Raw genomic sequence first — 24,192 nt, forward strand, 5'->3', positions numbered from 1 at the left:
TATTACCCTATTTCATTACAGGACCTCTGTGACTCCATCTTGTAACTCCATCTGTACTCCATCTGGCTAACTCCAAGACTCCACACAGAAGACCTGGTACTTACTAGAACTTGACCAACACATTCACCCAATAATATCTCTTCTCTTCAGATCGCTGCTCATTGCTCCATTATTTATTTATTTATTTATTTATTTTCCCCCTTTATACACACATTGCACTGCTTTATCCTTTTTATTTTTCTGAGTTACATGCTACCATCCTCACCTCAGTTTTCAGGGTGAGGGGTAACAACTCTTCACCCTTTTACATTGTAGGCCAAGGATCCTTATGAGTCTAACTGCTTAGAATCTGAGTTTCTCTAACATGTCCTGTATATTCTGGATTCAGTTTAAAAAAATTTTTCATACTTTCCCTTTTGCTGCTTATCTGTTGAAGTGTTTGCAACCATATCACATACTGCAAATATGTCAGATTCTAATAGCCTTCACTATATGTAACATGCACACAGTGGTTGTCAACGTGTATACTATGCCATTACAGATACCTGTTTGTGTACTATGTCACTCCTTGTTAGAAGTTCACACTCAGATTTCAATTAGAATTGATGATATTTCATACTGTTGTTTTAATACAGAAAAAAAGAATTCTAGTCAAAGCACAGAACATGCTTCTATATTCCATTTGCAGATGGTCAAATGGAATAATCGCTCTATATCAGTCTACAACATTTAGTGAAATCATTTCTAGATATTCAAAAAAACAGAACATGAAACATGCGGATAAGCTCTTAATCACCACTATATGAAGTAATTTGAATTGTACAGTAATTTGTGTGGCACAGATGATCAACACTGAAGATAACTTGTTGATAATGAAACAAACTCAAGCTATTTACTTACCATTGGCAGCCTGGATTGAAGCATCTGAAGATCATCATAACCATAAATCTGCTTGAAGACAGATAAAAATACAAAATTATAACACTTTTCTCTGATGTTGATGAATTCAGGGCTTTAAACAGCTTGATCTAGACTCAGCCTCAATTAATGGTGTAGGGCTAAATCTTTCACTGTGCAATGACAGAGCACCAAAGAATTTCCAGGCAAATAAGAGTCAGGCAGAGGCTGAAATGTTCTATCACTCTAATGTAGCTCAGTCAGGTCCGTAGAAACAATCCTGAAGTTTTCTATTATTATCAGTGAGCACCAATAAACATAATTCCTATTTCTTCAAAGTTTACAGCAAAAATTCCAGGTGCAATTCCTGTCAACTCAAATGCCTTGGCATAGACAGCAGCAGGTCTGGAGGGCCCACTTGCATCAAGGTTTAAGGACAAGTACAATTAAATTGCTTACTGGGTAGGCAGGTAGAAGTCCTCCAGGTCCCACAATATACTGGTTATGCAACAAGGGCGGTACACCCTGGGGCAGGTTGGGGGGAGCTTTGCCTGCAGAACCAAAATACAGACACTTAAAAACAAACAAACAAACAAAAAAATCTTTAGAAAAGGCTTCAGCACTGAGACAAGATAGCTCACAGGCCCTGGAGCTGCACTAGCTCAGCTTTTAAAGAGCAGAACAATACAGAAGGATTTAATGCCGGTTAATTTAATGCTTCATATCCACATGTCAAGGAAAGGAAAGCACAAACTAATTTAGGCTGAAAACAATCCCATCAGGGAACAGTCCAATTTTGTTATTTAGTTCGGCAGAACTACAGGAAAGAAGTTCCCACAATTCTTAAGGTCTCTCTTGAAAGCAAAACTTTAGGCAATGCTCTTGATCTGAAAATAAATTCTTTCACTTTCTGCTCTGTCAGTACATTCCCCTTTGCTGCCAGCAATGGACAAGTAAGCACTAAATGCTGCAAGTGTACCTTTTGTGGGGAACTTGTTGCAGCTGGGAAAAGCAAAGAGAAGACTGGGACAGTTTCAGTTGCTTCCATGAAGCAGAGGGTAAAAGAAGGCACTTCAGTCAGTAAAATACTCAATTTACAGAGAATGGGAAATGACAAATTCTCACGTATAATTTTGATTTAAATACTTAAATTGTTCACTTCCCTCCACAGAGTCTCCTTTTAGCAAGTTAAGTTGATCAGAGAAGCAAGAGAGACATGTAGTATTGCTTCTACTTCAGTACAAGAAGCCTCCTGAGCTTCTCTGTCAGTAGACCCTTTTTCCAATATGGTTATTTTGCTGTAGAAAAACCCAAACATCCATCAGATACTTCTTTCCTCTATATATGTGGCAGTAGGGACGTGATACAATAATCAAGCCACAGCAATGTATTTTAATACTGTCTAATGAACTCAAGTCATAGAGAAGTCTGAAATTAAAGCTAATGTGAACTCACAGTTAAGAGCTAATTACAACCTGGAATACGAACCAGGTAGATCCTAGTTCAAAACAAGTCAGAATTGTTCATGTCAATTTATAAAGTCTCTGAGGATAGAATGTGCTATGTAAGAGCCACACCACACCCTAACAAATTTCAAATACACAAAAGCAAGCAACTTTATTTTATAAGCCAGCAAATAAAGCATGCTGAAAATGCTAGTCAAAGAGTGTGGATTTCTTAGCACAGTAGTTATTGCTGGTGAGATGCTTGACTGACAGCCCTGCAGAATGAAGTCTTCTGTCTATCCACGTGATCTGTTAATACTGCGAACCTGAAGACACTAAGGGAGCTGCCCTTGTGGTGGCAGCTGGCATAGACACACTGGTAACGCTCAGGCCAAGGCTGTTTGTAGTGTTCATACTGCTTGCCATGCTGACAACCGATGATGTGGTGCTAGTGGCTGAGGTTGAAGCAGCTGAAAAGGTTGTTGCGGGTTGGAGCGAAGTTGTGTTCTCAACACTAGTGTGCTAGAAAGAAGACAAAAAGGATGAGGATCACAGAGCAAATAAACCACAGTGAAAGATGTTGAGGGAAAAAAACAACCATCTTTTAAGAAACATTAGCATGTGCAAGAGAATGCTTAATAGCATATGCAGTAAGTACATACCAAGCAAGCAACTAAGTCGCAAGCTTGTGATTTTTAAATATTCATGGAAATTCACTACAATAAATTCAAACAGCTATGAAATTAGAAAATTGTATCACAGAACTTCAAATGTCTGTCTATTGCATTATTTCTTGCTCTTGAGCTGCTATTTAAGCTAGCTCTTCTGTTAAATAAGCTCTTATATTCTTTTAAAAGATGGTAATGTTTTCAGAATTCAGTACAAAGCTCTTGGGATTTCCAGAGTGCACTTGTGCAACTGGAAAGATTAAAACTGCAACACCCCACAACAGACACAATGTGGTAAACAAATAGACCAGGTATATTACAGTAACATGTGACAGTAAGGGAGTTCATGGCTTGAAACCAGCATAATACAGTGCCTTAACTGTAAAAGCTGGCCACACTTGCAAAACACAACATCATCATCATCACCACCACACAGAAGCTGTAACAACTCATGCACGTGTCCTTCCTTCCTGTTGTGTGAATTTTCAAGTTACACATTCATTCAGGATAAAGAACACAAACTAAAATACACACACAAAGAAAAAACATACCTTAACTAAAATTGCACAGAAGTGTTCCATCACAGAACACCAAAGCCTGACTTATGTTTGTGCAACCTCATTTACAGCACTGTGTTCAATACCATTTGGCTTTTCTCAGAACTATTAAATACTCACATAACAACGCCATGTAATAAACTCTAATACCACCTGTCACGAGGCACTGTCATGATATATACCACTCCACTACTTGCATTTTCCCAGTTAACTTTTTTGGTGGAGATTGCTAGTATTCCACCTTTCAGAGCAGTTCCTAACAGCCACTTTTAAAGGCTATTTTTAATATATTTATTGCACGAATTCTCTCATTATTGCATTTCCCCTTCCTGGCACAAAAATATTCTCTACAGCTATGAAACTGGTCAGCCTCTAACAGTTATTCTCAATCGAGTACAAATCGTAACCAGTAATGACAACTAGAGGGCCAACAGTCCTCCTGTCCTGAGATAAACCTCATCTCAGTTCTTGCTGTACTGGGACACAACAAACTTCCTGATAATTAAGAATGTTTCAAAGTGACCATATGCTAAGTATATATTAAATGCTAACAGGACTTACTGTATGTGATGTGCCTGAAGATAACACTGAGACAGGGGAGAGGCTGCTTTGATGATTAGAAAGAGAGCTAGAAAGAAATTGCATAGGATTAGTACAATGAATTCTTCTTAGAAAACTTACATATACACACAACTCTATGTATACAGGGACATTCACATACGCATCCCTACAAGCAACCTTTTCTTGAGCCAATATCAAACTGCCTCATGCTTAAAAGCACCTTGTACAATGATTCAGAATAAATTACACACTCTGACTTAATAGCAAATGCTTATGTCAGTCCTTGAAAGCAATGGACCCCAGTAGCCTTGGCAATTTCACAGACTAGTCTTGCTTTAAGTGCTTTAAACTGTTCTCCATCTGCAGGAAATAGGACAACATCATTTCAGGCAGCAAGAAATGGTGAAGTCCAGCATATAAGAAGCTCCAACCCATCATCTGACGTACGGCAGTGACTCAAACAAGCTGCAGCACAGCCAAGCCAGACACACTTGGAATTCAAGCATCACCCTTTCATGGCACTCGGTGTTTGCTCAACTGTTAACAGCCCTCCAACCAAAATTTCTGCTAACATACACACAGCTTTTCAACAAGCTTAGGGATATGTTTTTTTCTTTTTCCCTAATTTTTGATGAAAACATTTTAGTTTGCTGACACTTTTACCATTTTATTCAACATCCATTAAAAGCAAAAAAAAACCAAACCAAAACAAAATACCAACACTAGTGCAAAAGAGAATCCACCACACTCCATCTAGCCTACAGATGTGTTATCCCAACAAATTAGTTTTATTACATCAACAAATAAAGTATAAATGAGAGAATACAAACATGACAAATCAGTATAGCTCCAGGATGTCACCTCCCTGAGGAAAAAGCTCAAGTAACGGGGACAAAAAAAATGAGAGTGTAAATGAGCAGTTCTGCATAAACTTCGAGGAACACCAACCTCATATTTCAAGTGTCTTAAGGAAATGACTTACTGTGTGGTGTTTTGTTCATGCATAAATTCAAGCATAAAGCAGACACTGTGAACAAAGCAGGAAAAGCAAAGTGGAAGAATCAATTCCGCTAATTTAGCTGGTGATACTGAAGCAAGAGCCCATTGAAACATAGAAGCATTAATATGCCATGAAAATTTGATGGCAGCACTGTTCTGTCATTAACAAGCAGCCTACTCTGCAAGCAAAAAAACCTAGTCTCTTCTGAATCTGTCACTAAATCATAATTCATAACAGTAAAGGGAACCTCATTGTCTGACAGCTCCTATGTGCAATCACCCTTATATACACCTCTTACCCAAATTTCACTCCCTTCACAGTTTACCACAACTTCCACTGTACCTGCTTAGCTGGGAGAGTGAGCTGCTGGCCAAGTCGCTGGACTGAGGCAAGCTGGGCAACGTTGCCACATGCTGTGATGCTGAAGGCAGAAGCGCTGTGGTACTGGATACCACAGTAGGCAGCAAACCAGCAGAAGGTAGTGAGGGAGAAGGCTCTGTCTTAGACACTGAAACTGATGAAGTAGCTGCAATGAGTTGAAAAGAGACATTCAAAGACAAATTCCAACATATCTGACTCCCAAGGTGGGTTCAGAAACACCACATATAAGTATTTTACCTTTGTTTTAGAGAAATCTGACTGATAGGAGCCAGGGTCAGAATTAAATTATCTGGCTACTACGGAATGAAGGAATGACGACACAGTGATCAGTTTCTCTCCTTAAGTTCCTCACTTAGAATATGTTTGTGATTTTCACTGATACACATATTGTAAACTACAATCTTCAGCACATTATTTGCCACTACCTGCTCACGTGCTTCTGTTCAAAAGTTCACCCTCACTTTAAAATTCTTAGCATTAAAGTTCAGTCCCTTTCCATAAATAAAAGTTGCTTGCACTCTTTAAGGTACTGCAAAAATCTACTTGTATCTACAGCTCCAGTTCTTCATTTCAACCTACAGTGCACTTTTGATGTTTGGGATTTTGATAGCTTGAGTACAGAGGCACAAATAACTAATTTGGAGTACTGATTCAAACGTGCATTGCAGTAGTATAAAAGAAGCTGTAATAAAATGTCAAAGCTGAGCAAAGCATTAAGCACAGTCAAACAGTTGTCAAATATTGTCTTTATTTAATCCAGACAACAGCAGGTGGTTAGCATTCCTAGCCTATATACAGTAGAACTTGTTTACCATAAATGTGCATTTACCATTACTAACATAATTCCCAACTCTTTCTCTCGTCCTCTGAAGAAGGATAATGCACAGAATTAGCCAAACACCAAAAGAAATCTTAGAAATAGTTGAGCGCCATCACGTATAAGCCCTGCCAGGACCATGCCCTCACTCACCACCAGAGGGCACTACCGAGTTGATCTCTGGTATCTCACAATGCTTGTGAAATCACACACTCCTAGAAGCTCAACCTAAGTCAGATACTTGAAAAATGCTTCTGTTGACACTGTTCTTTCCCCTGAAGGACCCAAGTCAGTTTGCCAGACTGGGTGCCGTGCAAACAGAAAGCCAGAGGTCTTGATCTTGGCAATAAGCACAATGATGGCTGACAACAAAGAAGGAAATACAATTGATAAAATAAAAATAAAAAAAAAAAAAAAAAAAAAGCATAGTTGAGGACACAACTGTATTACCTGAGAGCTCCTGACAACATTCATATAAAAAGAAGTAAACACTACTTAAAACTGTAATACATTTGTGCCAGGATTCACTTGAAATCAAAGCAGATGTCCCTAGTATGAGGGAAGAGTATCGCCATCTACTCTAAGACCTTTTAAATTATGCCTGAATATGGCGTGCAAGAAAACTACGAGACAAACAGGATTGTCAGAATTACGATACTAACTTGTTCTGAGTTGCTATGAGCTTAAGAAGAACGAGACCTGGAAATTACAAAGCAAGAGCAGGAAAGACAAAGGATGAACAACAAATAATACTAGGAGCAAATATAGAAAACAAAAAGCCACTACCTTCAAGTGTTAATAAAAAGCAAGACAGTTTGGATGCATGAAACAGATACATGGGAGAAAACTGACCCCAGTATATGGGCCTGAGATAAACAGAAGTACTGTCAAAAGGCAGCTGGCACAGAAAAAGTTTAACTTAATAGCTATGGATTAACTACTGAAATATTAGAATTTCTCTGATCATTGTTTTCCATAGCAAAAACACAAACCCAGTAGTGAATTTAAAAATTCAGTTGTTAATTCTGTACATGACAAAGTTTTCTATGTCAAAATTGTCCTGCGTATTACAGTCTTTTACAAGGTAAATCTTTGGACATGTATTCTCACTCCTGTTTACTTAAACTCAACCTGACATGAATAAAAAAAACTAATAAAATAAGTAGGTCTAAATACTCGAGCTCTTTCCATGTTGAAATTCAAAAAAGCTGGGCTATCCAAGAAGTTTAAGGGGAGGATAGACTAAGAAATGAAATGCTGCAATTCTAGAAGATATTTATTCAAGCAGTTGAGCTTGAAAATTTCCACAAAGCAGCATACAAAGGCCAGGAGAGCAAGAACTACATTTTAATTATTTTAACCCCAGGAAGAAAGCTTTAGGGGTGTGATTCTCACATAACACATGGTGACTGCTTATCTCTTTTGTAAGCCTTAGGGACAGAGATCTGCAAAGTCAGCACAAAACACAAATGAAGGAAGGAGTCTTCCAGCAACAAGCACAGTCCCATTTTGGCTAAAGCTTGCAGGAATGAACTGCTTACGTTTCAACACAGAATCTAAAAGGCCACAATGCTCGCCTTTCATTTCATTAATATAAAACAAATATTAAGGTTAACATCCTTCAGTATGCTAATGAGCTTTAAGACGAACCTGCTAAACACGTGACACATAACATGATACTCAACCCCCAGTGCACCCCTGTTAAACCATCACCCCATGGAAGGAAACAGACATGGCTTTAGTTCTAGGAGAAAGAAAGAATCTTGAAGGGGTGCAAAGAGGAGAAGAAGGAAGAGAAAGGCAGAGAAAACAAGGAGTGCAGAAAGTTAAGAGATAGGATATTGAGCTCTTCTTCCTCCACCAAGATGAAGACACCCCCTTGGAAATCACTGAGCCTCATCTTTGGGTGAAGAATAGCTGGGATACCTTGTGTTTAGCTAGCACTATTATCATATATTACTGCTACTACAGCTACAGCATTTATCAACAGCAAGCCCAATATGTCATGCCTGTCACTTCAATAAAGCATCTGTTCTTTTTTAAAGTTTGTGAAACTGTCCACTGAAAGCCCTTGTCTTGGGGAGGCTGGCAGGGAAAAATCAAAACTATATTCCTAAAGAGACAAGGAGTGTTACAAGTAAAATACCAGTCCCCAAGAGAAGAAAAAAGGGCTAAGATGAGAAGAATCGTATCAAAGCACACTGTACTATTCCTCTAATGCAAGACTGCAGCCACCCAGCAGAGGGAGCATGCTGGTCACTGTTATTCTCTACCAGATTGCAACTGGACAACTGAGCACTATGCTCAACAAGAGGCGGTTTCAAAGAATGTGACTGTTTCTTTATTAACTAAAATGCTATGCTAATTGAATCTTTCCAAACAAAAATTGGAAAAAAAAAAAAAGTTAAGAAACCATATATTAAATAGTTTCAGAATTTTTTTAAAGGAGAAAAAGCAGCAAAGCAGCTTTTCTAATGCTCAATACCGCTCAGTGTTGCATAGTAGGTATAGATTCTACAGAGCTGTTTCCATTTTTCAGCCTTCCAATAAGCAAGGAGTACATCCTGTGCAAGTGCAAAAATCAAGTCAGATTGATTAGTCAAAAAATTAAGCAGGGAGAATTACAGAAAGTCTTCAGCCAGATGTCACTGCTAAAATTGCATGCATACCAAAGCTTAAGGAAAGATTAGAAGGAGTCCTGTTAACAACCACACTCTGTAAACTTACTGTCAAGAGTTGCCTGTGTTCTGACACCGCTGTGCCCGTTCTGTAAACAAAGGAGAAATTAACACATTATCTTAGAAGTATGTTACACTTTCAGAATCAAACACACATGTAACATGCTTCATGCAAAATTTGATATTCATTCTAAATTGAAAGAGAAGGCAGAAAATTAGCTTTTTACTGCCTTGAACAAAACCACGTAAGTTCTCAAGTGCAAAGTGTCCTGAGCATACATAATCCCACACACAGCCCATACGACACCCATCAGCAGGAGACTTTCCCTTGTACTGTATATTACAAACTTCAGGTTCACATCAATATGAAAGAATTGCATTAACATATAGGAAATGGTTGTGCTTTTGATCTAATGCAACTCACAATTTTAACTATCCAAGTTACACAGAGACGACAATTTTTTTCCATTGAAAGATAAGACTTGAGAAGCACCAGTTGCTTTTTGGATAACGCTGGAGAACAGAAGTGGATAGTCTATGCTTGATCCTCACCAGTACATAGGAGCTAGTGCAGAAGACAAGTGTGACTGAGCCATTACATAACACAGGCCAGAAGTAAATAAACTTATAAACTCTCACAAGTTCCTTAAATATTTAATAAATTCTCTTAAAACAAATTTACAAGAGCACCTACTCTCTCTGTATATGGAATGAGCATCTCCCAACAGGATTCCTCTCTGTCCTAAATCAGATCTCATCCCATGTGTTTTAAAATAAAACAGTATTAATTCCTAATGGTGTCTAAATCCAACAGAAGAATAATGCTGGAGGGGCCACAAACAGTTTGAGATCTATTGGCTAGATTCCTTAAGATTTAAAAAATTATCTACCTTTGGAAAGAAACCATCAGGTTACAGCAAAACACTGTGAGTGCTATTCACATAGAGAGTCTCCTTTTTAAAACCTAAGCCTCAGGAAAGGAAACTTAACTAGAATGTTAAGTACTACTAAAGGAAAGGATCAAACATCAACTTAGGATGCCAAGACCCACAAAATCAGAAGCATACACATTCTAAATACAGCATAGCCAAATAAAGGCTACACAATAGGAAAAGGGAACACAAATAACACAGCAGGTATTGGGAATCAAAGAAGCCACTTGGATTGGTTAGGAGTACTAATATAACAGGGTAAATTAAAGACTAAGAGGTATGAGAATATTTCACCTTTTCCAAAGTCTTTTTTCTGAAATTCACTCACCGTAACTGCAACTAGAGTTGGTTCTGATGGAGCCACAGAGCTTTGGTATGGTATTCTACTATGCACAGAGGTCTGCTCATAGGAAGAAGTTGTTGCTATTGGGCTAGTGCTCTGGGATGAGCAGGTTAGACTGGAAGAGGTGATGGCCGAGGTTGTGTAGGTGGACTCCTGTACTGTATTGGATATTGGCAAAGAGGTATTCAAAGGATCACTGGAAAAAGTAAAAATTATTTACCAAGATGGCAAATTAGATCTCAAACACCTTCATGAACATATCAGCTCCTACACAGGAGCTAATAAAAACAGTTAAGTAAAACACATAGTCAAATTTGCATTTTTTGTATTAGAAATTCTTGAATAAGTATATTCCTTCTCTGGCCTCCAGTAATCACTTCTCCTAATCCACCAGATGGATTAACCATCATTCACCCTCCTCCTACCAGACCAACCAAAACAAGAGTTGATACAAGCAATTTTCAGTCATTTTTCTCCCTCTCAAATGACAAACAACAATAATCTCTCTCTCTCTTAAAAAATTAGATCCACAAAGTCTGGTATATGATAAGAAACACCAAACCTCTTTTGACAATAGTATTCTATCACTGCAGTAACTATCTAACAGAATTAACTACAAGAAAAGGAAAAAAAAAAAAAAGAAAAAATACTTTGAAACATGCATTATGTTTTACTTTCTAAATAGCTTAATTCATTTATAAAACTAGAAATAAATGTGGAGGTCCACTTGTATTTCTGTATAAACTTCAGGAAGCTTTTTACCAATGACACTTTGTGAACAAGTAAGGAGGAAATAACTTTTTGATAAATACAAATGTATCAATATCAATCAATATCAGTGTTAGCATTTCAGTAAAAGCTTCTGCATACTTAAAGTCTGGCTACTTTTATGATTCTGTAGGAGCATCATATCCACAATTTGGACCACCTACTGACATGAAGATGGTACCACGTTCAACTCTCCTTGATCAAATGCAAGAAAACTTGCACTGAGAGGAAAAGCCCTCCAGCAAATTTGAAAATCATGAAGCAATTACATTAAAGCTAGCTTGCTTAAAGATTATTTACACTCAAGTCACCTCCAGCTTCAAATCAATCCATCTGGAAGATTTTGGCTGTTATTAAAGAGACTTCTCTTTCAACACAGTGTCCAGACAAAAGAAAGCCTTACAAGCCATCATGTTTCCCCCTTCTAATAGATGGCAATTGTGTCTTGACACATTTCACACAAATTTGATCCCTAAAGAGGATGTTTAAGAAGGTGAATGGGGAACGTGCACATACTTCACAGATTTTGAGTACAAGCTATTGTTGGTTGTCTGGCTGGCATTCTCGCTGCTAGAAGGTGATCCAAACTCGGGGAGTGCAGGCTCTGATCCAAACTCCAGAGCTCCAAACTGAACATTTAACCCTGTCATATCAGCTGATCCCGGCATCTCCACTGCAGAGGCAGGAATCTTAAATGGAGAAAAAAAAAGCCACAACTTTTTATTTGCTATCTACATTAACTCCAGTAACTACAGGCTTCTTCAATTACTACCTCAGTCGTTGCTGGCAACTACATGTGTCACAACCCTCCAGTTTACATCACATAATTTTAATCTTGTAATCTCAAATTAACTTACTGATTCTGTGCCTTGATCTGCAGCTGAAGCCTAAGCCATGCTGCTTTGTGAAATGCAAGTATCATAGACATCTGCCTCCCTTCATCTAAGATTTACTTTTCGGCCATTTAAGTCAATCAAAAATCACTAAGCAACAGTCATTTTCCACATAGTGCAATCAGATATGTGCTTGGAAAAGACAACATAATTGTATTTTGGACTGTTGAGATATCTACTTAGAAATCCCTACTTCATAAACAGGAAGTGTGATGTCTTAACTCCTCTTCTCCCTAGTAACTCATACGCATTTACTAAGAATCAGGTGCCAACAAATTACCCACCTTGGATGCTGGAGTTATTCTCCGCTTTGGTGGTTTTATTTGTTTCTGCTGGTTGTGATGGGGTGTCACTGCCTGGTTGTCCACAGACATAGTGGGGAGCTGTAACATCTTGCTGACAGTTGTGGAGGTGTCTACTGGTGAGGGCTCTCGCAGTTTTACCTGGGAGGAGAAGGACTCCAGCCCAAGAGGAGGTACAGGGAACACCTGTGTTTGTTGCTGCTGTCGCTGGGTCAGCTGGCTCAGAATTGGGGATGGTTCCGGCTGGGATTTAAAGTCTGGGCAGAGTTTGGGAAGAGAAATCAAAATAGTAGCATTAAACTCAGCTCTTCATGCTCCTGCTCTTTAGCAAAAAATTTGTGACCTGACACACTTGAAAGCCAATGCTGCAAGTCTGCTGCAAGTCTCTTCCAAAAGTCATTACACAAGCTCTACATAGAACATTATCCTTGCAACAATAAGGCCAATATATTAAGTTCAGTACCTCAAATGACCAGTTTTTGTCAGGTATTTAGTTTTATTTAAAAATAAGGAATTAAACCCATTTATACAGTTTCATAAAAATATGCATTAGGTAACAAAAATTTTACTCATTATTTTGCCAAACGTGGTGCATTTCAGTGCAAGTAAATGTGCAAATAAACTCTGATAAGTTTCAAGGGGTTTGGACTTGCAATTTAGAAGTATTATGAGTTACAATTTCTTGCTTTACAAAGATTTTCAGCACAAACAGCAACTAATCTAAGATCTCCATGTGCTTGAAAGTCATCAGACACGGGACATCTACAATTTTTTCCCCAAGTCTTCCTCTTCCATAATTTTCAGATGCTGAAAGCCAACGAACAGGTTGGAGCACTATCTAATAACTGTAAGAGATCCAAAGCACTCATAAGCCAAAGGGGCTCTTTTATTCAGTTGCTTTTAATGCACTTTACCAACTTAAAATTTACATTAATTTTTTTTAATTTTTTTTTTTTTTTTTTTTTTTACAGAATCACTGCATACAAAAAATTACATATGTTACTAAACTGGCTGCTGATCTATTTGGCAACATGCACACACACACTCAGGATAGTAACAATACACTCTTTACAGTGAGAACACTGCTATAAACTGTACAGCAAAAAAAAAAAAGTTCCTGTCACAGTCACTACTGTTTCTGCCAATTATACTGAAATGAAAAATCTGTACAATTCCAAACTGACAAAATGGTTAATTTGCAACATTTTCAGCACATGCAGACTTCACACAGGGGAAGAACAGCAAGAAGATGCACACTATGACAACATTATGTAGTACTCAGTCAAAGTCCAAGTCATAGTTAAGAGAGAAAACAAGGAAAAGACAACAAGATACAAACTTGTATTCAGCTAGAAGCAGCAAAGGCAGAAAGACCGAGAGACTTATTCTCCTGGAACTGCTGAGAAACTAAGTCACATCAGAGCTCCACTTAAGTAGTCAGGCATGCTCAATTAAAGATATCACTACATGAAGGCTCCACAACCTCTGTAGACTAACACATTCTATGGATTCTGTGGATTTTTATGCCAACCAAAACACAGTTCGAAATATATTTTTAACAACTATTACCAGCAGATAAACTTTACTAAAATTTTGAAACCAGTTGAATCATTAGCATTATGTTTAAAGCAAAAAGCCTTTCATCAATGCAATTTTCAGCTGACATGAGGCTGAAGAGATTTTACAGACTAATAGAGAGAGATTATGTCAAACACTTACCAAACTGACTAAGGACAGAGGACTGAGAAATGGGCGCTTTTAGATCCCAGGACGATGGGGTAGTTGTAGTAGTGGTGGTAGAGCTACTATTGGTTTGTTGAGAAGTAAACTGGCCCAGACCTGGAGATTTCAATTGGTCCAAAATTTGGGATCCTGTAGAGTTTGCCAATTTGGAGGATCCAAGATCACCAAAGCCAGAACAGAGAACTGCAGACTGACAAAAAACCAAGAAAACACAAAATAAAAAATTTAAAATAAACAAAGGCAGGGAGAAGGGGAGTTAAGTATTTCATTAATCATTTGAACATAATCATAAGGTCAGTGCCAACAGCTGCTATTTGGCAACAAGTAAAACCTCTTCAGCTCCAGATTGCTAATTTATAACAAGTGAAAAATTCAGCAGTTGTAGCACATGCCTGGATCCTCCTGTTATTATTGATACACAGGCTGTAATTACTTGAATTACAAGTAATTCAAAAAGACATTTCAAAAATACATTTGATTACTAATAGCTGAACAGATTTTCAAAGATTCAACAGACCAATTTTAAATTCTAATAATTGTTAAAGAAGGGATGTCTTATCACTCCATATAAACTCAGAAATACTCATGTTCCCTCACAAAGCAGTCAGATACGTGCTTGGAAGTATTACATCGCAGTTTTCTGGCACTGAGCTCTTCATTATAAATAAATGATTTTGTTCTAAGTCCGTGTGTAAATGCACCTTTCTGTATTCAGAAGTTAATACAATAACTTCATGAAAACCAAGGAACAACTACACAGCAAGAACAAAGGAAGGCTTGTTTGTGAATGTGAAAGGATATCCTCAGTCCCATTTCTGTAGCATCTATAACCTGAATTTTACAAACTCAGAAGCATTTCATGAAATGACCGTTACTGGAGACACTGCTTAACTTGTAATATTTGCTAATGAAGAGTATTTAGAAAGCATAAGACAATTTTACCAGGCTCTGAGGGGAATAGGAGTTCACAGCACTGGAACTGCCAGCTCTTGATGCCATCTGGTTGCTGTGCTGAGAATTTGTGAAGACAAGTGCTTGGCCAAAGGTCTGCTGCCGAGAAGCCTCAAATGAGTTGCCTTCTGTCACTTGAGAAATCATTGGCTTTTGAAGCAGTGCCACCACATCAACACTGTAAGGAAAAGTTTGGCTAGAATCACAGAATTGCTCAGGTTGGAAAAGACCTTGAAGATCATCGAGTCCAACCACAACCTAACCATGCTACCCTAACTCTAACAACCCTCTGCTAAATCATGTCCCTGAGCACCACATCCAAATGGTTTTTAAACATACCCAGGGATGGTAACTCAATAACCTCCCTGGGGAGCCCATTCCAGTGCTTTACAACCCTTTCTGTAAAGAAGTGTTTCCTGATATACAACCTAAACTTACCCTGTTGTCACTTGAGGCCATTTCCCCTCATCCTGTCACCAGTGAGACCAGCCCTGCTCTCACTGTAAGCACCTTTCAGATATTGGAAGAGAGCAATAAGGTCTCCCCTCAACCTCATTTTCCCCAGACTAAACAGCCCCAGTTCCTTCAGTTGCTCCTTGTGGGGCACATTCTCTAAGCCCTTCACAAGCCTTGTTGCCAAACAAATAGAAAATAAACACATGCTGAAACTGAAGACAATAGTAATGGTGTTAGATAAAGCTTCTGTACCAGCCATGTACCTATTGCATGGTAACACAAAAAGCCACAGAAGCAACTACCTGGAAGCAAGAGTTTTGCATTTAGCTTAACCACACTCTGACAGAGGCCATCCTCACATTATATCAACCCACCATTTGCTTTAATATGTACAAACTAACACTGCTTCACAAAGAGCTTTTTTTTTTTTTTTAAGATATAGGAGAAAAAGCACAAGAGTTTACCTTTGCCCAGGAGCCACATGATTCTCAGCCGGAACAGAAGAAGCAGTAAAAACTTTCGTTTCAGAAAGCTGAAAAAGATTTTTTTAAAAGAGTATTTTAATCATTCACACATTCATATTTCATTTTAACAACATTTTGAAGAAACTGTGTCTTGGTCATATACTTCCTGATAAAAGTAAATGTCAAGCAACTGTTACAGCCAGGTACACTGCAGCTCTAACAGACAAAAACAGTCAAATTTTTGCAAAGTCTTTTCCACAAAATCAAGAACCAATTTTACTGAAGTGTTCAGAAGTTTCATCTCTTAAACACATGGTGATATACCATGGTACCTACACGAATTTGGGCAATAACAACTGAAAAATATATACAAGTAGAAACTAACTAATGTGAGAGCTGGTATATCATCAGCATAAAAATACCTTACATAGATAAAATTTAAGATTCTACAATACAGCTCTTATAAATCATGTTGCAGAATTCTAACACACTGTACTGTTTCCATGTATATGTTCCCAGTTCATCTACTCTGTTTCATATTTCAGTTCATACTAACAGTGGAGGCAGATTTGCACTTGAATGTACATAGTGAGCTAGCATTCAGTGTTCCTTATTGGCAGATTTGCTAAGGGAAGCAATAATGTCATAAACTGATTGCTCTGCAAGCATGAGCTGGAAAACAATGCATTTATACAAGTACAACCAGTTACTCCATTCAAAGCAGAAGCCTTTACTGTTTTCACTTAGCGGGTAGCAAGGAAGAGAAAGGCTGGTTAGTTGGCATTCTAGGGGACTAAGAAGGTCCTGTTTTCTTTTTCAATACTTCTTGTTTTTTATTTAAAAAAATAGCATGATAGCTACAGCTTTATTGGGCTAACTCATGTCTATTGGCAGGAATGCTTACAAGCAGAACACATCTTAAACCAATACAGATTAGGTTTAACACGACAAAAAGCACGTCTGTGTAATCATCCTTTTCTGTATTAAATTTGCACAGAATCACCTTTATCTATTCAAGTATAAACCTGCTTTTAACCTAAAGTATAACTGACCTACTCAAAAAGTTATTAGGAATCCCTTTGGAATGTGACATTTGAATACAGTTCAAAGGATATTACACATTCTTAGTCCTGTATATTGCTACTGGGCCTATTTAAAGGGCATCACAGACACCAACCTTTTTCAACTGCCATGACAAGGACAGCTCTACAGGAAGCAAGTATATCCATACCCACATTCATCTGATTGAGATTCTCCTTAAAAAACACTGGTGATTTCAGAAGGACACAGCAGGGCTGAGTGGAAGCTATCATGCAACTCTCAGAAACAGCATCCAAATGTTCCCACACTGCCCAGGCACAAAGCTACCCCAGTGTCATGATTTAAAAAAAAACAAAACACCTTACAGAGTCTCCTTACATTTCCTTCCTTTCCCTTGAAGTTAATAAGATATACTTTATCCCCATCTTTCTGAAACACATTTCAAATCCATCCTACGCACAGAGCTACCAGCCTGAAAATCTCTGTACTAACCAAGACTAACAGGGAACTTTCAAGGTTATTAAGAGGCTATCTCTCAATTGTTTAGTCTTTTCCCCGCTGCAAGTGTTATTTTAGAACAACATGTACCGTACTTTTTACGGTGTTATGAGATTCTGACATCTTGCAGCATAAGGAGGTCAGATAATGGCAGAACAGTAGCCTATGATCTGCAATCTGTTTGTTAAAGATTAAATTCCTTGCAGTGTCAAAAACTCCTCATGCCGAAATAACCCAGGATAAGACCAGCTGTAGCCATAACACTGATGAATCCCCAAAACTAAGCAAATTAAGGAGCCATTCACAGAGTATAACGAAGGAAAAGTTCTCTACAAGTAAACTATCACGCAAAACAACTGCCAAGTCTCCAGTAAACAGTTCTACAACATTTAAACTTATCACACACTGTCCTTGGAGCAAACTAACTGCCACATACTTAAATCAGGCAATTAATTCTTAAGTCTGCAGGACTAATGGCATTCGTTAAAATACACAATTTCTTCAGCAGTTGAAAAAGGTTGTCTTTTGATTACACGGATGTATTTAACAGTTACTAGAGGTAGTATAATTATCTAAAATATTTACACCAAACCTAAAAATCCTTCAGCAAGGCAATGGCAATTTCGCAGAACAGAATTCAGGGTCATGACCTATTCACATACGGCAACTTCATTAGGGTATTTACTCCATCTGCAGTGAAATGCCCGGGCTTTTCTGCCTTTGTTGCTATGATAAACCCATTCTGCAGTAATTCAGCAGACAACATATCTAAGAATTAACTACCAACTCCGATAAACAGCCAATACACAACAGGAAACAGAAAATATACTTGAGCACCCTCATGAAAGTCCAACCTCTACAAATCAGAAATAATTAAATCTCATTACTGTTTCACACTGAAGTTAAGGCAATTGAAGCAAGCTCTTGTTCTGCTCCTAGGAAAAAAAAAAACTATCACTAAAAAGCAAAGACAAACCAACCAGTCTGTTCTGAAATGTTTATGCTTCAAATCAAAGCAAAGAGCACTGCTATGGTGCAGAAAATCATTGTCTCTTTAAATATATTTGTACATTCTCCCTCTCCCAATTGTTTCTATGGTTAAATTACTTACTTTGATCAGGTGAATATGATCATAAATTTAATAGGAAGCTCCAGAGCTGTCAACAGCACTTCAAAGTTTGTCTTTACATTGTCATGTCCTGAATGCCTCATCAACAAAATAAAGTCTCCTATTTTCACCGAAGCAGTTGCCACAAACAAATAGAAATGTAAGCAGAGCACTTGGCTCCTCTGCTGTATTAAACTGTTTTTAATTTGAGCAGGTCAAGTCTAGCAGAAATACAAACTTCTCTCCATGAAAGACTCACTTTTATTCACTAACCTAATAAACTCAAAACTCCCCGAACATATTCATAGTTATTTTCTTTTTCACTTCCAAAGCATTGATAAAGTCACCAGACAGCATCTGGCCTGTGTCTGGGTTCCTTTGTAGCTCCCCTAGAAATTGTCCACGTTCAGCTCAGATACTGATGCAAAACTCTACGTGCCAAAACTGGCAGGACAGATCATTACCTACTAGATGGTTTTTCTGACATCCTGGGATTATTTGTTTTAAAAACAAAAGTCATAAAATCAAATGTCCTTTAAGGAAGTACTCCATCTTCACAGTTAACCTGTAACTTATTTAAAGATCAAGATCATCTTTATTAGAAATAGATTTGTTTTTCATAAAAAGATCATAAAATTGTAGAAAAATAAAACAAATAGCACAAACTGTACAAACTGTATTCTCTCTTTTTTTTTTTTTTTTAATAACGAGCACCCTCTATTTTTCCCAATTTGACTGCAGCTCTACATTTGATTCATTCTAAGCATCACCACATGAATAATCTTGCTACATTACAGGGACTTTCCCAGCATTCCAAAATTAATGGAAACTAACAACAGGCTTGAGATTTCACCTGCAGCCCTTCCAAAAGTCATATACAAACTACTCAGATTTAATAACGAAGAAATACATATCCCTAGGAAGCACTGCTCAATGTTTCTCCCGTGCTACAAATGCTGCGCTGTACCAGTGCCAAATAGTGTCGAGAAACAAAGCCAGAAATTCTCACTATCCTTAGCCCAACATTAGTAAATACAGAATAAAAAGGGGACAAAATAAAAAACAAGAACACAATATTTGATAGCAGCAACTGATACCAATAAGCTCAAACTAGTTAATATGTTTTTTGAATTCCTCTAATTTTCCTCAAAAGACACAGCAAGGAGTGAGGAGTTTTCCTATTTGTTAACGACCTGTTCACTCATTCCCAGGGATAATGGGATATCCCATAATGGGAATAATGACACATCACACTACAGAAGAAGGTAAATGGAATTCATCCAAAAATAATTTTGAGTTAATTGGTAGAAGACACTTCCACAGGAGATGAAAAAGGAATGAAACGGTAATGCTTCCTCTCCATATTTCTTGCTACCTCATTTGTTTTTGAGCTGCCTCAGCTTTATTACAATACACTGCAAACTCATAACAGCAAACGTTAGATGATAAATACATCAAATATTTTTCAGGCATGAAGCAGCGTCTCCTACCTATTAAAGAACAAACATTGCTACAGTACTTCAAACAACACAACATGATGAAATAACATAAATGAAGAAATTAAGTGCTAATTCAACACACTACTACCTCCTCTTAATATTCTGAACACAAAGATAACTAACTGGAAAAAAAAAAACAACGCACATTTCAAGCAAAAAGAATCATTAATAAGTCTAAACTTTAAAGTAAAGTAAACTTTAGCGTTTAAATAATTATATAAAGACTTGCCATAATATGACTTTTAAATTCCTACACAACATTAGGTGGAAATATGTAGATAATATCCATCACCATTATGCATTAAAGAACCATAATTCACTAATACTTAATCAGGGATAAAACCTAACACTTATTAACCATACATAGGCCACCATTCAAAATAAAATAATATTTATTGATTCAATTTTATGTAAGATTAAAGCTCATCCAAATATGTACTCTTTTAAAACAGAATTACAGCAGGAAGTGTTGTAAGAAGTGTCACTGCATAAATACAAGAAATAATACATTACAACATCTAGTTCTGAAAACAGTGCAGCGATTCTGAAAAGGTAAATAATGAATGCCACCTGTCCAAGAAGGTACACTTACATCCTCATTCCAGTCTTCTGCAGTCCATTCCTCTATTGAATTTTTCCATGCACCTAATGTAATTTGGGGAAGGAGAAAAAAAAAAAAAAAAAGCAGTTACAATCTGCAAGTACAATTACATATATCAACCCTTCTGCACTACAAACAATCTGTTTGGATTATTAGTTGAAACATGAAGTGAAGAGATGTTGGTTGGAAACATGAAAAGCCACAGAAAATTGGTCTGCAGATTTAAAAATTTGGGAGGTGTTTGGTTTTTTTTGTTTCTTTCAAACTTCAGTGTACGATTTCAGGCAATTCCTAGCCAGTATAGTAGTGGACAGTTTGTACAAATGCATGTCTGCAACTGGTGATAAAACACTAAATATTGGCAAGAGCTCCCTCCTACACCTGTCACTGGTGACAAGGAGAAGTTACTCAGTCTCTCTCTGAGCTCCATACACAATTCCACACAACCAAAATACAACCACAGCACTTGCTCTTACATTCATAATCCTATTTTTGACAAGCTCAAATTAAAAATCTAAGCTATTCCTCTGAAAGCTCCTCTGTTAATGCTCTCCTTAGGCCAGAACAACACACATCATTTCTTCTCACAAGATGATTTTTATCTTAAAACGTATAAAGATACAATGTCAACAGAAAAGTCAATAAGCTACCACCACAGATGCAAAGCTTTTCTTCCCAGCAGTATTTTGGCAAACATCAGAGCACGTTGTCTGACCTGCGGCATGCATCAAAGGTCAAACTGAACTAAGTGAGCCCGTGGGTTTAGAAACCTACTCCCTCCTATAGGAAACAGCAGACCCAGACATGCATGAGTGATGAATGGACTGATATAGCCTTGCCCACCAGCATGAGCACACAGAAAGGGAAATCAGAAGCAGTTTAAGCTTTCACCTCACCTCAATCACAAGCCAACGAAACACAGCAGTAAAGTTTCTGGTACCATCCCCTCTGAACACACATAAAAGTAGAAGAACTTCTACCTTAATCATACGTAAAACTAGGAACCCTTTGAGATAAATTCTTTCCAAAACAAAGCCCCTTGAAGACAGCATCAATTGCCACTTACACTAAGGCAAACACTCACTGTATCAGCACAGTCTTTGTCAGGCTTTGAGCAAGCAGCACCCAGACCAGAACAGGGCAGAATGTCAGTAATCCCATGCCAGGAGCAGGACAACCACAGGGAGTTACATATGAGTCAAGAAGGGAGAGATTTTTTTACCTGTGGATCCAAAATTATTTGGTAGGACCTGAACAAAGTAACATCCACTCTATGCTGGTTCAGTGGGGCAATATAAGATTGCCTGAAACAACTCTTGCTCATCTTTTTACTAATCAGCTAATTAGGTGTTTTGTTTTTTTCTTACTGTAAAATACTGATGCAGTTGAAAAATAACTATGATTATAGGATAGCACATCAAAATTGTTACAATACCTCAAATTACTAGACCAACTCACATCTCAACAAAAGATCCTGGAAAGTAGACAAAGCCCTTTAAGCAGTACTACTGAGAAATTTGATATTGTTCTCCCTTCTCTTGACCAGAACAGGGTACCTTTGATGTTCCTTTCCTTTAAACAGATTCATCCCTGTATTTGTCCTGCCTGTATTTATCTCACATTGGACAGAGCAAGACTCATCTCTGCAGAAGATGAACACTTTGCACTACTGCCAGAAATCCAAGAGTAGAGCTCAGTCAAACAAAACCAACAAGAATAAGCCTTGGCAGAGGATACTCCACTTCTGTCTTACCCCCATAAACCTTTGAGAGATACGAGTTGTTTGGAACAATACGTAAGACATTTCCCAAACGTTACACATTGCTTCTAGTGATGATGCATTTCTGTGCATTTACTCTTTCCAAATATTTGACACAATTATTTTTATCAAGTTATTATTTTATCAAGTGTCCCTGGACAAGTTCGTTACTGTCACATATAACATTCTATGTACCAAAGTCAACCTTCCAGCCTCTGTTTACATGATCTCTGAATTTAATCCATACTGCTAACAGTTTCCTGGTATTGACAGGATTCTATTCACAAGTGTAACAATTGCCTTTTTGTTCAAAATCCACCTTGGCAAGAGTGTAATTCCACATATTCTCTTCATAACCTTTAACCTCAAGCTCTGCAAAGTATTTCTATATAACAGTTCTGTTTTCCACTGAAATTATGCTTTGTTTTCAAAGATCCTTGTCATATCAACCTCAGCTTACACTTCCATCTGTGACCACTTTCTGCTCACTTCTGCAACAAGTTTAGTTATAGAAAGTTGTAAAGCTAAGAAGTATAACATAGGGTTTTGCCTCAACTTGAACTATTTTTTTTGCCAATCCCTCACTTCATGTCACATTTTTTCCTCCTTTTTCAAATTATCAGCTAAATACATGTATTGGCACCCAGATTATTTTATCATTGTTGATCTCAAACTTCTGCACAAATCCTTTCTCTTCTCCATTCCTTCTACATTCCAGAATGACCTGAAGGATTCCTTAAAATGTTCCTCCCGACTTCTATTGCAATCCTAAATAAACAACTTCCTTGCAACTTTCAATTCCCTTCTATCGCCTGGACAGAAAAACTATAATTTCATTTCTCTTTGTTGGTTGTTATCCTACAGTTTCAGAGTCGTTTAAGGCTGTTCATAACCAAGATGAGATGAAGTTTTTCTGTGAGATTTATGAAACACTCAAAAATAACACATCAGTACTCCCCATCTTTCTGAAGGTAATCAGCACGATGCCTTCATAAACAAAGAGGAAATGCACTGAAGAACCATTCTCTCTGACAGTGAGAACTTGTAAAGCCAATCATGCCCACAGTGGGGGGACTGCAATTTTTTAAGTCCCTCTCAACCAAAACCATTCTGAGATCAGTAAGCCACCAACATGGATTTTATAATCTACTTTGAAAAGCGAGCATTTCCACCCTGATTTATTTTTAATCACTGATGCTATTTGTTGTTTGAGATCTCCCATTGCCTTGTACATCAGAAAAAGTAAGAACAAAGACTCAGAATGCTACTAGGGAAATACAAAACTGTTCAAGTACATCCCCTCTTGGAAGAGCACTGGTCATTTTGTTTCCTCCTACATGACCACTCTCTTTGACTCAACTGCTACACCTATAAGAACTAGGATGCTGGATACATTCAACACAATTACAAGAGAAAGTTATGAACCACTAAGATTCAACCTGTATTATCTTTCTATTTCAACTACCAACTCTAAGTTTTAGATCTATAGAACCAACTAGCCTTTCTATAAAATCACACAACAGTGCTTACAGAAAAACCTCTCAGGTTGCCAAGATTCCTCCCACATCTGCAATGATTCAGGTGAAGAAAGACCACAGCACTTCGAGAGCATGTGTGGGGCAAACTACACTACAGACACATACCATGTATTTCTTTTCAACAAGTTAGTCCTCTCACAGCACTGACTTAAAGAAGAATGATTCAATTTCACAAATGATTAAAATTCATAGCATGAATTTAGAAAGCATTTTGATTCAAAAACTGGTCTAGCTTCCCCAGGTAGTTGCCCACTATCTCCTTTTCAATTCCCCGAGTAGCAAGAATAAGCTA

The 24,192-nt window shown here is 37.7% G+C and overlaps 1 protein-coding gene and 1 non-coding gene across 4 annotated transcripts in view; both read right to left on the reverse strand.

Annotated features, from left to right (window-relative positions):
* UBAP2 (ubiquitin associated protein 2) overlaps nucleotides 1-24,192 on the reverse strand; it is a 90,392-nt gene that overhangs the window by 23,625 nt on the left and 42,575 nt on the right. For 2 of the 3 annotated variants that reach the window (XM_015848270.2, XM_015848268.2), the window contains exons 9-21: nucleotides 20,595-20,647; nucleotides 15,857-15,924; nucleotides 14,928-15,114; nucleotides 13,962-14,175; nucleotides 12,225-12,499; nucleotides 11,564-11,736; nucleotides 10,265-10,475; nucleotides 9,054-9,093; nucleotides 5,471-5,654; nucleotides 4,129-4,195; nucleotides 2,669-2,864; nucleotides 1,357-1,448; nucleotides 901-951 (exon numbers count right to left, since the gene is read on the reverse strand). In XM_015848270.2, coding sequence (XP_015703756.1) covers nucleotides 901-951; nucleotides 1,357-1,448; nucleotides 2,669-2,864; nucleotides 4,129-4,195; nucleotides 5,471-5,654; nucleotides 9,054-9,093; nucleotides 10,265-10,475; nucleotides 11,564-11,736; nucleotides 12,225-12,499; nucleotides 13,962-14,175; nucleotides 14,928-15,114; nucleotides 15,857-15,924; nucleotides 20,595-20,647 — 1,811 coding nt within the window. The remainder of the gene's footprint in view (nucleotides 1-900; nucleotides 952-1,356; nucleotides 1,449-2,668; nucleotides 2,865-4,128; nucleotides 4,196-5,470; nucleotides 5,655-9,053; nucleotides 9,094-10,264; nucleotides 10,476-11,563; nucleotides 11,737-12,224; nucleotides 12,500-13,961; nucleotides 14,176-14,927; nucleotides 15,115-15,856; nucleotides 15,925-20,594; nucleotides 20,648-24,192) is intronic. The other variant, XM_015848269.2, reaches the window with a different exon arrangement.
* On the reverse strand, nucleotides 12,020-12,104 carry LOC116652576. The gene has a single exon (XR_004305736.1). It is a non-coding gene; the product is annotated as a small nucleolar RNA SNORD121A (small nucleolar RNA).

This window comes from Coturnix japonica, chromosome Z (genome assembly GCF_001577835.2).
Source record: "Coturnix japonica isolate 7356 chromosome Z, Coturnix japonica 2.1, whole genome shotgun sequence".
Taxonomy (NCBI): Eukaryota; Metazoa; Chordata; class Aves; order Galliformes; family Phasianidae; genus Coturnix; species Coturnix japonica.